Below are 14,424 nucleotides of genomic sequence, written 5' to 3' on the forward strand. Positions count from 1 at the left end.
ATACTTGTATGCTTAAGGAATTTTAATGATGAGATTTTTGTTGTTTTGAATTTGGCGCCCTGCACTTTCACTGGCTGTTGGCGAGGTGGGACGCTACCGTCCCACATATCCCAGAGGTTAATAATTGGCTGATTCATTTAATCACGCAATTCTAAATCGTTAATCATTCAATGAGCAGCAGTCGTCACATTAACCGATACAATGTCACGACAATGGCAAGACTTGAAAATGGCTGTCTAGCAATGATCAACAACCATCTAGACAGAGCCCGAATTTTTGTTTAAAGAATAATGTGAAAATATTGTACAATCCATGTGCGAAAGTTCTTAGAGACTTAACCAGAAAGACTCACAGCTGTAGTCTCTGCCAGAGATAATTCTAACATGTTTTGACTTTATTTCATTTTCAATATATTAGCAAAGAATTACAAAAAAACATGTTTTCACATGATCATTATTGGGTATTGTGTGTAGATGGGTAAGATTTAAAACAAATGTAATATGTTTTGGAATAAATCAAGGAATATGAATACTTTCTGAAGGCACTGTAGATGGTTATCAATTTTGGTTATTTAATTAGATTTTTAAGCCTTGAGACATGGATTGTGTATGTGTGTCATTCAGAGACAGACTGAATGGGCAAGACATAAGATTTAATTCCTGTGAACAGAGTATAGTAATAGGTGCCAGGTGCACTGGTTTGAGTGTGTCAAGAACTGCAATGGTGCTGGGTTTTTCACACTCAACAGTTTCCTGTGTGTATCAAGAATGGTTTACCACCCAAAGGACATCCAGCCAACTTGAAACAACTGTTGGAAGCATTGGAGTCAACATGGGCCAGCATTCCTGTTGAAGGCTTTCGGCACATTGTAGAGTCCATGCCCCAACGAATTGAGGCTGTTCTGAGGGCAAAAAGGGGTGCAACTCAATATTAGGAAGGTGTTCCTAATGTCACTCAGTGTATGTCCATTTATCGTGTTTGTATGGTTGTACGTGTGAGCCAATGAGTCTGTAAAATGTTTGCATTAGTCTGTGTGTGTGTGTGTGTGTGTGTGTGTGTGTGTGTGTGTGTGTGTGTGTGTGTGTGTGTGTGTGTAGCGCCTTGAAGGAAGAGATAAGCACGTGCACATCCTTTGGAAAGACTCTGTTGCAGGCCTGTCAATCAAAGCACCAGTTAGGCACCACAGAGGAGAGTGAAAACAAATAGCTGGACTGTTGCTGTTGGCCATATCACTATTTGAAAAGCTGATGAAAGGAGAATTGGAGCTTGACTACATCTATGTCCTGACGTGCAGACACAGATAGCAATAGAGACATAAACACAGCTCAAAGCCTAGCAAACAACGCAAGGGTAATTTATGGGTCCCTGCTATACGGGATCCATGGGAAGGGTTAAGGTTAAAGGCTAGAGCTGGCCCTGCCAAAACAAGTGACCAATGGGCATCTGTACTATATCAAGGTGATAAGTATGATAGACATTCTCAGTATAAAGTTTCCCAATATGTTAACATAATCAACCTGTTTTTATATTAATAGATGACAAGATTGGGCTCAATTCCATTTCTGCTCAGTCAATTCAGGAAGACTGCAAAGAGTAGGACTCTAGAAGTATTATTGTAGTAATTGAGTTAGGAAGCTTATTGTAGCCCGATTTTCTTAGTTACATTTTTGTTTACCATGATTTTAATGTAAAGGGGAGGGAACAAGTTAATTAAATAACCAAAACAATTGTGTATAAAAAACAAAATTATAAGGACACAAAAATACACTCTGAACTTTTCACAATTTAGACACTTGTGTTTCACACAAATGACCTAAGAGACACTTTGAGATTGGGGATATTTGCCTGTTGACAACAAATAGTTATTCTTATTACTCTTTAAAAAAATAGAATAAAAACAATACTTGCTCTTTTATCTTGCCATATTAGATGATATCCACTGACGCAAATGCACAACATATTCTCAAACCTTCTCTCCATAGGCTACATGCGTTCTCATATTCTTCACATAATCCGATCTTCTTCAAAAGTTAGAAGTTAGTCTAGGAATTATATATTGTAAAAAAAAAAGAAAAAAGATATGACTGTAAATTTTTAACGTGTACATTAGAAACAAAATATCTCCTATTGAGATGCGCTCAGAAGTTGGGACAGGAAAACGCAGTATCATGCGCTCTCATCCATGCGCGCGTGGTTCTGAAGACAAGCGCATGTGTCACCCGTTTCGTTTGGTCTCGAAACAAAGAGGAGACCTAGCTAGCATATCTGGTTCATTGGAAGTTGTAGGAAAGTGTGTTTTGGGTTTAACATTAGTTGTGGGAACGAACCCATACGTTTCCTGACTCTTAAAACAGTTTTTTTTAAACGTTCTGAGAAGAGAAGTGAAAATTTCACCTCTTCCAGGAAGTGTATTTTTTAGGTTGCAGGGAGGTTCTGAGAACGTTTTACTCTGGTTCCTTGAACGTTTTCCTGGGAGGTTTTATTAACGCTCTGAGAACTGAAATGATAGATTTTGAATTTTTTGAATAACATCCTTAAAACTTTCACTAAATGTGTCAAGACTTTCAGTAACACTGCTAGCTTATTTTTGGTTAACTTGGCAACAAAAAACTCCAAACACTGATAGGACAGATATAAATTAATTTCCTTATAGCATTTTGTTGATGCTGAAAACCAAATATATTTGTTTTTAGATAACATTCTCTAAACGTTATCTTAACGTTCTCGGAACAATTTGAGAACATGACTAAGTAGAACCAACGGAAACCTGTAGGAAACATTATGCTTAAGTACTGAAATTCCCACAGAATGTTGTTTCTTAAGGTTCTCTGAACTATTTGAGAACATTCCCAATGTCAAACCAATGAGAGAACATTCCTAAAACATTACCAACATTTAAATTACATTTAACCATGTTTGAACTTTTAGGAAACGTTCTGTTAAAATAATAAAAATATTATTTTTTTTGTCAAGTTCCTTAAATGTGCTGAGAATTTTCCAAAGCCAATCAACTATCCTGCACCATTCCCAGAAAGTTGTATGCAAAATAACTATATGACAAACACACTCACCAAGCTTTAAGAAACATATGGTTCTCAGAACTTTATGTGATTGCTGGGGAGAGACACCTTCAATGAGCCAATCAACAGGCAGGTAGCCTAGTGGTTAGAGCGTTAGACTTGCAACGGAAAGGTTGCGTTGTTCTGCCCCTGAACAAGGCAGTTAACCCACTAGGCCGGCATTGAAAATAAGAATTTGTTCTTAATTGACTTGCCTAGTTAAATAAAGGTAAAATAAATTTAAAAGGTGTCAAAAAAATTGAAAACAGAGTTGAGGTAGCTCAGATGTGTGTCTTATATTAAAGTGACCAGGATCAGTTTCAATGATGAGGAGATTACAGTGGGGGTGACATACCCATAAAACCTAGCGGTCAAACAGGGAAATGGTTCCAATTGTTTTTCCACCATTCATTTTTCCCCATAGGGGATTTGAAAAAGTACTTAAAATAAGGGCTGTATTTCATGTAGGTTTATCCTGGCGTGACATTTTGATAACCATGTAAATCTCTCTCAGACAATGTGACTTTATCAATATATTCACCTGTATTTACCCCCCCCCCCCCCCCCCAAATGAAATGCTAATCAGCTAATTATACCATAGACAGTGATTCAAAAGGCACTCGCACATCTGAGCTATATCTTTGCTGCAGGTGCATGGTAACAATTGAATAACATGAAAGAGAAAGACAGTAAAATAATTGTCAACTTGTGTACCAAGATGACTGCAATCTTGTTACAAGAGTGTTGACAGCAACCTTACAGGCAGCAACACTTACTACAAACCATTTCCTTGCAAGGCGGATGAGGAAAGTGTAGGGTTTAGCCCACACAAACAACCCATGTGGGTATGTGGATATAGGATGTGGTGCCTGTGGCATTAGAACTAGTGCTTTAATCTGCATTGGAGCAAAGCAAACGTTCTACTTTGTAGTCTGAGAGAAAAGTATTCAAGTGGCCAAGAACTCAATTCTAGCTTACATTTTTTATAAATACAAATAAAGCCTGTAAGGCATGTAACTTTCAGCGTGACAGTTTATTAGCAATGGGGAATTAAAAAACGGAATCAATAATAGATTACAGATGTCTAAAAAAAAAGAACAATAAGAAAATATTATTTAAGTTATTCAGTGAATTCAACTGCAGTCATGTATGTGTATTGCATCAAGATACAAGCTTCCACACAAACGCACACAAAAGTGAATAAAAAAAAATCATTACATTTTCTTTGAATATGCTTTTCACCTCATTCAAAAAACATAAAATACTTTTAAAATTTCGTAATAAGTTAAAACGGCCAAGTAGTGTTAACTTTACATTGAGGACAACTGTTAAGTCAACCCAGTTTGTACTTGGGAATGCTTTTAACTCAATGGTCCTCTGACACGAGTAGTTGGAGGCTCAACCATGGTCAAATGAGCCCAGGTACCTTAAAGGGATTCTCCGGTACTTTTTAGCCAGTAGTTCTAAAAGTAGCACCCACGAGCCAAAAGTGGTCCCCGAAAACTGCTTACTACATCACGTCGGCAGATTGTGCACCACGTCATTTCTCTCATTCTCGCTCTGCTGTGTGATTCTTGCTAGCTATCATTTGAAATGGCAAGGGGCTGAATCTCATTGGCTGGAACCTGAATTGTTAGGGTGCTGGCCCACATGGGAGAAAATGTAGGGGGGGGTGACAGCACAGCTTTTAGAAATCAGTCACTTTCAAACGACGGATTTCGTGGCTAATTGAGGTAAGAGAGTAATTCAGCTCATAGATTATGTATGACCTACACTGACACATCCAGCCCAAAGCGGGATTAGTCACAAAAGTCGCAAAAGTACCAGAGCATGTCTTTAAATCATTGACTAAACAGAGTGGAGCTATAAAAGGAAAGAAGGAAATAAGAATACATTGGCATCCTGCCTACTGTTAGCTAGGACGGACTGGCAACTCTTTACTTTGAGAAGTGTTCCCATACAGTACATAACAAGCTCTAGCTATGCTCAGTCTACTTTTGATCCAATTCATATTACAGCGAGACATCAGTGACCTTTATAATGTAGCCCAATTCTCTTATTTATGAACGAGTCCATTTCATCAGATAACGTATTACAAGGTGCAAACCAGGAACTGTAGAAACCAAAACACCAACTTAACCAAAACATGACCAGTGTCCTAACAAAATCATGACCATAGTGTTCCGTGTAAGTAGTTACACCGCTCCGCAATTCGCCACGAGTACATAGGGGAGTGTGAGACAAAATGGAACAGATCAATTGTCGGGTAACTTGGGGGGTAAAACGTCACCCTACCTCAGAATCACTCTGTGATGAGACAGATATAACTTTTTTTGTTGAGAAACAGTGGCAACCAGGGAAAGTGTTGGGGAAAGATTGTGACATGAAGTGGTTCCTGTAAGATGTACAGGCAGGGTGCGTGTTACACCAACTTACCCTAACTGGAAGGTTTACATTACACTGAGTGTACAAAACATTAAGAACACCTGCTCTTTCCATGACACAGACTGATCAGGTGGATCCAGGTGAAAGCTATGATCCCTTATTGATGTCACCTGTTAAATCCACTTCAATCAGTGTGGAGGAAGGGGAGACGGGTTAAAATAGTTTTAAGCCTCGACACAATTAAGACATGGATTGTGTGTGTGCCATTCAGAGGGTGAATGGGCAAGACAAAATATTTGACTGCCTTTGAACAGGGTATGGTAGTAGGTGCCAGGCACACTGTACTGTTTTGTGTCAAGAACTGCAACACTGCTGGATTTTTCATGCTCAACAGTTTCCCGTGTGTATAACTTGACACAACTGTGGGCTCCATTGTGGGAAGCATTGTAACATGGAAGAGTCCATGCCCCGACGAATTGAGGCTATTCCGAGGGAAGGTGTTCCTAATGTTTTATACACTGTCTATTAGCCTTGATTCCTGGCAATGACTAGTACAATTTAAATGACTGTAGCTCATCTTAGCTGTGGAAACCTTATCAGATGCCTTTATGAGCAACAATGTTCTGAAATATTCACATGGTATCTCAGTATAAGGAAAATATTCCAATGTACCAAAAACACAACTCCTAAGTTCTCATACATACTTATTCAACTACTTCAAAGCAAATGACGATTGTAAGCTTTTCCCATGTGTGGGAACATTCATCGCTAATATGATTTCCTGTGCTGGAGGAAGGGGCTTTACTGTGCGTAGTACACCCAATGGCTTTGAAACGTTGTGGTTTTTATGGCATTGATGAAGGTCTAAACGCATTCCATTTAAGTAAGAGCCTCACATCCCGTTGTGCTTTGAAACCAGGGAGGATTTGCTGAACAGTAAGTGGTGGTTTTACCTTAATGCCCAAACTGTTAGCTTATCAGGTCAGCTCCCTGTGTTGTTCAGCCTATTTATGAATGGGTGTGCTACAGGGACCTCACTGTAAAACTAGAGACTGGCCGTGGTGGCCAACCATCACGCTTACCGAGTTTGGACACAACGGACTGAGAAATAATAAATGGCGTAAAAGACGTCAATGCGATTGAACTCTGACTTCGGGTCCTTCAAAAAGCACTAGAAGTCCTATGTATTATTAATATTCATAACGGGTCAATGCTCATTGTCATAATTGGCAAAAACAAGAGACAAACATGGCATTGATTCGTATGAAGTTATTATCTCTTTGGAATAAATATCACAGCAAAGCATTGGGTTAAAACAGCCTAGTTAGAACACCTATAGTTAGGCTGGACCCTCTGTCAGTCAGGTAAATCACCCTTACCCTCAATACATGGAGCTTAGTGACAAAATGGACAAAGCCAAAGGCATTTAAAAAAGGCAATCCTGTTCTTGGCAGTATTCCAAATCCAAAACCATACACACATTATGTTTTCAGCTAGCTAAACATGAACTACAGTGTAACGTTGGAGGTAATGATGGTGTAGGCTACTGCAGCACAGAGGTCACATAGGACTGGGGTCAAGAGGCCAGAAGACTTGAGTATACAGGAAGTCACTGACCCAGGGAAAGTTGAAGGACAGTTCAACACATTGTCTAATACCCATGGCCTCAGTCTATCCACAGCCTAGTCTGAAGAATTCAATCAAACTGAGAAGCCACATGAGCATCCCAAGCCAAGAGTTTGTAGAAAATTGCAGTGAAACATGGAATATATTGGCCGAGTTAGGTAAACTATGCAGCTTAACATAGAACTCAGGGTCCCAGACGTCTCCGCAGGTAGCATTGGCTGAGTTAGGTAAGCTATGCAGCTTAACATAGAACTCAGGGTCCCAGACGTCTCCGCAGGTAGCATTGGCTGATGTTGCTCTAAGGTTGTCCAGTGTTGCGATGACATCCCTGGCTGGACGTGTGTGTGTGTGTGTGGGCAAGCGAGGTGTTCAGGCTTGAAGATGGGTCACGTCTCAAAGTACTTGTAGATGGCAGTGACGTAGGTCATCACACTCTGCCAGTCAGGCCTCTCTGTGTGCACCATCTCTCCAATGTCCTGAGAGAGAAAGACAGACAAAAGAGAGACATGTTTAGATGTATTGCAGTACAAAATGCACATCACACTGCATACTTTCTTTCGCTGCAAATTGTGTGTTTAGAATAGTGTCAGTGAGAGACCGTGAGGAATACAGTTCTGACCTAGGAGTAACACATCACAATACCTTCCACCAGAGAAAGGTTGAGAGGTGTTACTGCATCTTCTTAAAGGAGAACTGTGTCATTCCAAACTTCATCCGCAATGTTATATTCCATATGTGCGACTCGAGCCTATCCAACTGTTCTATTCTCCATGCTAGAATGGACGGAGATGTATCGCTCAAGTCAAAACAAAATGGAATATAATGTTGTGGATAATGTTCGGAATGACAATTTGGTGTACAACATCTAAACACCCGCATCACTATACTGAGAGCTTTTCTGTTTCTGAAAGGAGGTATTTTGGTGGTTTTGGATTATTTGTTCATGTTTATTCAGAGCCCCTGTACTGAATCACGGGTTAGGTTAAGTTTCTCAAAAATGTGCCGGGACCCTTCTGTAACATGCCATTTACATCACAAATATAGATTTGGTTGTAAAAAAAGCTACATTATAATTTAATATCTAACGGGTTGTAAAATTGACAAGAGGCAAGACGCAGAGTGAATGTGTCTGTTGTTTCAATAGTAAATCTCCTCCCCCTCCATCGGCACTCTGGACTGGATCACCCACAAATGAAACCCAGACTGTCTCTTATTAAGATGAAGTCAACTGGCCTTGGTGTGACACTGCTCTTAAGTCAGCTGTAGCTGCTTGCCATGAGCACATCGTCTTTTATGGGCTACAGCCAGCCAATCTATGTACTGTTGGTGTGCATTACTGCTGAACTATAATCAGCCCTGTCTTTCTGTTGCCTAGTCTTTCTAGTCAAGCCTTACAAAGGGGAGGAAGGGATATGGGAACATGTCTCTCACCCCTCCAGCCATATAAAGCATCTTGGTCATTTCATTCTACACTTTTGAGTGGTAGTCAAATATCAGTTAATTTTAGCTCGGACACCAACCAATGAGGACTTGATCCCGACACTTTCAGCGGCCTGGAAAGCCAGTGTGAAATTTCGCTTCTGAAGGAAAAGGGAGAAAATACATTTGATGAACGAACTACATGTATATAATTTCCACACTAAGAACCTTCTGGTCAGTGGACTGAGGGGGTCCATCTCACCTTGTCCTGGCTGGAGAGCTCCAGGTAGGGAATGTGGGCAGGCAGGTAGGTGTGGAGAACAGCACAGAAAGCCAGCCCGTCGTTCCAGCTGCTGCTGAAGTTGGTGATATCAATGTTCTGGAGAGAGGAGAGGAGAGAAAGAGCATAACACTAAAGGCCCTCTAATAGCAGCCCTAGCAGTGTTTCCTCTACAGAATGTGTAGCAGTTGGAGAAGAGGTTGTTTTGCTGACTCCATCTAAAATAGAATTTCCAACTCCAGAAATGTGTCCAACAACATATTGGTAAAATGATTTTAACATGTTGGACCATGGCATGAATATAGCCTATGCACGGTCCATATTATCAGGTATGCTATTAGCAAAAAGCATTGTCACCTATATCCCAACTGATGCAGCATAGTGGCTATAAATAAATAGGCTGAAGCATTGGGTTGCCCACCTGCATTTACCCTATCGGGCTAATCATTAGGTAGATCCCAAATATGATATTTTAACTAGTTAGCATCAAATTGATACATTTTGTCCCAAAACAGTGAATATGCACAGAATTCCAAACATTAGGAACACTTTCCTAATATTGAGTTACCCCTTCATGTCACCATTTTCCCCTCCAACACTTTCCCTGGTTGCCACTACTCTTGCTCAACTCAAAATATGCATCGGTCTCATCACAATTTCCAAAGAAAAGATTGGAGGTAGAGTGACATTTTACCCCCCAAGTTACCCTATAATTGACCTGTTACATTTAGCCTCACCCTCGCCTTCGCACTCATGGCGAATTGCGGAGCGGTATAACATGCTTAACCATGATGCTGCTAAATTGTGAAGTTTGAGCATATTTAGAAGTGGAAAGCTGAGATTCCTCTTTCTAACGATGGCCATTAAAACGTCTTCTGTCCCGTGATGGGATTAAGAATAGATGTTTATTGACTGCAGGTCAGAAAGCATGTTTCCTTCCCTATAGCACTCGCAACTTGAATACACCTTGAGGAATATGTATCTTGCGTAGAACACACAACAACAAGCCAGCTAGGAAATAGACAAACTATTCTACTAAGGGGTTGTCTGTTTTTTTATTCATGATGTTTTACGTCGGATGCAGTCACAGTGGCCCAAATGTTGATTGAGACAGTCAAAATCTGTTACATTTCTGAACATCACTAATGTCATTGGTAAAGTAATAAAGAGGGTGAAATATTTGGAGTAGATGTTCCTAAAACAGATTATTTATATATATATAAATAAAGAATAAAGAATAAAAAGGCTTATTCATGCACAATTTTTGTACCATCATATTTGTATATGTATTATTATACTCTTATTGAGTACTAGATCGTATGGGTTGGAAAGTGTTTTTCTCCAAAATAAATAAACAATTCCAGCTGAAAGCCAAAGGTCATAGCTTTCTAGTGAAAAACACTACTACATTAATAAAATATTGCCCTCTTTCTAGATGAATAAAAGCATAGTGAAACAGTGTGGCTGTCTGCTCAACTATATTATAGGATTTAGCCACGGCGCAGCGCCACAGAAGACTGCAGAGGAAACACTGAGCCCGAGGCCATTCTTGTGTTTCACCATGTCATCCCCAACAGCTGTCAACAGTAGATGATGCAAACTGTGGTCTTTCAAAGGAAGTGTAAGAACGTACTAGTTTTAGCACACTAGTGTTTCTTCACACTGACTTGCACTCAAGTGAGAGATGATCAAAGAGTCCATTGTATTAGCTTCACTACTTTATCACTATGTGTTTGCTTAGCGGACAAGTTTATCTCCATCGACTTGCATCCCACGGCTCCCCTCTCTAACCCACATAATATACAACGGGAAGCTATTTAGGGCCGACTGTGTGTGTGTGTGTGTGTGTCTGGGACTTTATAGCCCTGTTGTTATGACCAGGTACGGTAGGTAGGGGGGATTCATGTTCGGTTGGCTTAACCTTTTTAATGTGCCACACGGATGGATGCCCTTCAATTGGGATGCACACACACATGCACACCTCACGTGCGCCCAAACACTATGTGTGTGTGTCTCTCTAGAAAGTGCTGTGGAAAGAGACTTATTCTTGTCCCATGACTATAAATGGCTTTGTAGTCAGCCCACTACAGTGTATTTGGAAAGTATTCAGACCCCTTGACTTTCTCTGCTTTGTGTTACGTTACAGCCTTATTCTAAAATTGATTAAATAAAACAAATCCTCATTGATCTACACACAATACCTCATAATGACAATGCAAAAACAGGTTTAGAAATGATTTGAAAATTTACTACAAATTTAAACAAGAAATACATAAATATTCAGACCCCTTACTATGATACTCGAAATTGAGCTCAGGTGCATCCTGTTTCCATTGATCATACTTGAGATGTTTCTACAACTTGGAGTCCTCCTGTGGTAAATTCAATTGATTGGACATGATTTGGAAAGGCACGCGCCTGTCTCTATAATGTCCAAGTTGATAGTGCATGTCAGAGCAAAAAACAAGCCATGAGGTCGAAGGAATTGTCCGTAAGACCTCCGAGACAGGATTGTGTCAAGGCACAGATCTGGGGAAGCGTACCAAAACATTTCTGCAACATTGAAGGTCCCCAAGATCACAATGGCTTCCATTATTCTTAAATGGAAGTTTGGAACCACCAAGACTCTTCCTAGAGGTGGCCGCCCAGCCAAACTGAGCAATCAGGGGAGAAAGGCCTTGGTCAGGGAGGTGACCAAGAACCAGATGGTCACTCTGACAGAGCTCCAGAGTTCCTCTGTGGAGATAGTTGTCTTCTGGAAGGTTCTCCTATCTCTGCAGCAATCCACCAAACCGGCTGCGCACCATCATGCATACATTTATTTTGTCCCCCCACACCAAACGCGATCATGACACGCAGGTTAAAATATCAAAACAAACTCTGAACCAATTGCATTAATTTGGGAACAGGTCGAAAAGCATTAAACATTTATAGCAATTTAGCTAGTTAGCTTGCACTTGCTAGCTAATTTGTCCTATTTAGCTAGCTTGCTGTTGCTAGCTAATTTGTCCTGGGATTTAAACATCGAGTTATTTTACATGAAATGCACAAGGTCCTCTACTCCGACAATTAATCCATACATAAAACGGTCAACCAAATCGTTTCTAGTCATCTCTCCTTCTTCCAGGCTTTTTCATCTTTGAACTTATATGGTGATTGGCATCTAAACTTTCATAGTATTACTACACCGACCGGCAACACAGTTCGTCTTTTAGTCACCCACGTGGGTATAACCAATGAGGAGATGGCACGTGGGTACCTGCTTCTATAAACCAATGAGGAGATGGGAGAGGCCTTTTTCCACAAAGAAACCCTGGCTCACCAATGTTAGTGACTACACGGGTTATTAAAGTGCATCTTTTCCTCAGAACCTTTTTCCACAAAGAAACCCTGGCTCACCATTGTTAGTGACTACACGGGTTATTAAAAGTGCATCTTTTCCTCAGAATCTTTTTACACAATGAAACTCTGGCTCACCATAGTTAGTGACTACACGGCTTATTAAAGTGCATCTTTTCCTCAGAACCTTTTTCCACAAAGAAACCCTGGCTCACCATTGTTAGTGACTACACGGGTTATTAAAAGTGCATCTTTTCCTCAGAACCTTTTTACACAAAGAAACCCTGGCTCACCATTGTTAGTGACTACACGGGTTATTAAAAGTGCATCTTTTCCTCAGAATCTTTTTACACAAAGAAACTCTGGCTCACCATTGTTAGTGACTACACGGGTTATTAAAGTGCATCTTTTCCTCAGAATCTTTTTACACAAAGAAACCCTGGCTCACCATTGTTAGTGACTACACGGGTTATTAAAGCGCATCTTTTCCTCAGAATCTTTTTACACAAAGAAACTCTGGCTCACCATTGTTAGTGACTACACGGGTTATTAAAGCGCATCTTTTCCTCAGAATCTTTTTACACAAAGAAACTCTGGCTCACCATTGTTAGTGACTACACGGGTTATTAAAGCGCATCTTTTCCTCAGAATCTTTTTACACAAAGAAACTCTGGCTCACCATTGTTAGTGACTACACGGGTTATTAAAGCGCATCTTTTCCTCAGAATCTTTTTACACAATGAAACTTTTGAGAAAGGACTGTTAAAATGCAAACAAACGTAGCAACAAGGAACACATACATATGTGCTAGGTTGAAGGTAAGTATTCTCTCTGCATCCCCTTGCTTTACCAGTGTTGGCAGAAAAATATATGAACCACCGATGGATAGAGCTGGAGAGTAAAAGCAACAGGACGAGCTCAGCAGAGAACATTAAGGTACAATCTGTGGGAAAACAGGGCTGAGCTACAGTAGGAGAGGCATGGCTGGTAGCAGTGTTTACAGTGAGCATGGCTCCTAGCAGCACCAGAGAACAGGTAATGAACACATTAACTACAGTACTCCTGAAAACAATGACAAAAAGCGGTAAGAGACAGAGAGCGAGACAGAGAACATTTACGACAGGGGAGACAGGGGACTGCCCCTGCCAGAAACCAACAGAAAATACGAAAAAGCAGAGAGGCTATTTAACATAGTATTAAAGGCCTTGTCTTTCTATTTCCCAAACTGAACGGCTAAGAACGCTTGTGCTACAACAGAGACTATAATCCTCTATTTTTTTTTACCCTACACAGTTCCCCACAATGCCCATCTGTGCCAACGTGCCCTTGCCCATAGCGTCAGAGTTTCAGCGAGAGGAGAGGTCAAGTTGGCAGAAGAGAGGCCGGGATTAGGGCGAAGTCTGTCACACTTCCTGGAGAGGGCAAAGCCTAACTGCTACCATGGTAACTACACAGGGCATCCTTAATGCTGCCTGGTGAGTAAACATCTTAAAAGCCTGGAAGGAGAAGGAAGGGGATCTGATTGGAAACGAACAGGAAGGAAACACAGTGTTTACCATCTGTTTTTGCAGCTATTCCATTGAGAGCATAAGGCGTTACTGATCAAAACAGTAACGGTTATAATCTGATATTCTTTCCTGCATCCAAACCAAACATTGTCCAATGGGATGGAGTAAGTAAGTCGCCTAAGTTGGTGTGTGCATGCACGTGTGTGTCTTACCGCCAGCCTGTACCCTCCACCCTTTTCCCACCCTGTTGGTTATTACCAGGTATCCTTCAGTCTTCTTCTGGCACCACTTCAGCAGGGCGTTCCTCTTGGATCCCCCGTACTCCCTGGCCAGTGCAGACAGGGCGTCTTTTCTCTCCTCCCTATGGACACACAGAAGGACAAGAAAGAACACAGGAACAAAAATAATAAAGCGGACACATAGGGGCGGTTTTACAGACACATATTTAGCCTGATCTTGGACTAAAAAGGATTCTCAAAGGAGATTCTCCATTAAGCTTGCTTTTCAGTCCAGCACTAGGCTATATCTGTGTCTGACAAACTGCCTCAGTGCACCTTTCGGAAGAGGAAAATCTACAACACATCAGCGTGACATTGAAAACCTCAAAAATACAATGTGTTTTTTTCATCCCCTACATTCACCGACTAGCAAGTTAAGCTGTGGACAAAATAATCCTTCCATAATTCAGCGCAAACAGGCTATAACCAGAATAGAAAAAGGGAGTGGGAAGCTCCGGTGTACAACTGAGCAAGAGGACAAATACATTAGTGTCTAGTTTGAGAAACTAAGCTGCCTAGAAGGCCAGCAT

The 14,424-nt window shown here is 40.8% G+C and overlaps 1 protein-coding gene across 2 annotated transcripts in view; it reads right to left on the reverse strand.

Annotated features, from left to right (window-relative positions):
- Positions 1 to 7,456: 7,456 nt before the first annotated feature.
- Positions 7,457 to 14,424, reverse strand: part of LOC139408572 (cytospin-A-like) — a 40,549-nt gene continuing 33,581 nt past the window's right edge. For both annotated transcript variants that reach the window (XM_071152626.1, XM_071152625.1), the window contains exons 12-15: positions 13,875 to 13,977; positions 8,752 to 8,868; positions 8,591 to 8,650; positions 7,457 to 7,546 (exon numbers count right to left, since the gene is read on the reverse strand). In XM_071152626.1, the coding sequence (XP_071008727.1) occupies positions 7,457 to 7,546; positions 8,591 to 8,650; positions 8,752 to 8,868; positions 13,875 to 13,977 (370 nt within the window). The remainder of the gene's footprint in view (positions 7,547 to 8,590; positions 8,651 to 8,751; positions 8,869 to 13,874; positions 13,978 to 14,424) is intronic.

Source organism: Oncorhynchus clarkii, chromosome 5, assembly GCF_045791955.1.
Source record: "Oncorhynchus clarkii lewisi isolate Uvic-CL-2024 chromosome 5, UVic_Ocla_1.0, whole genome shotgun sequence".
NCBI classification, from domain to species: Eukaryota; Metazoa; Chordata; class Actinopteri; order Salmoniformes; family Salmonidae; genus Oncorhynchus; species Oncorhynchus clarkii.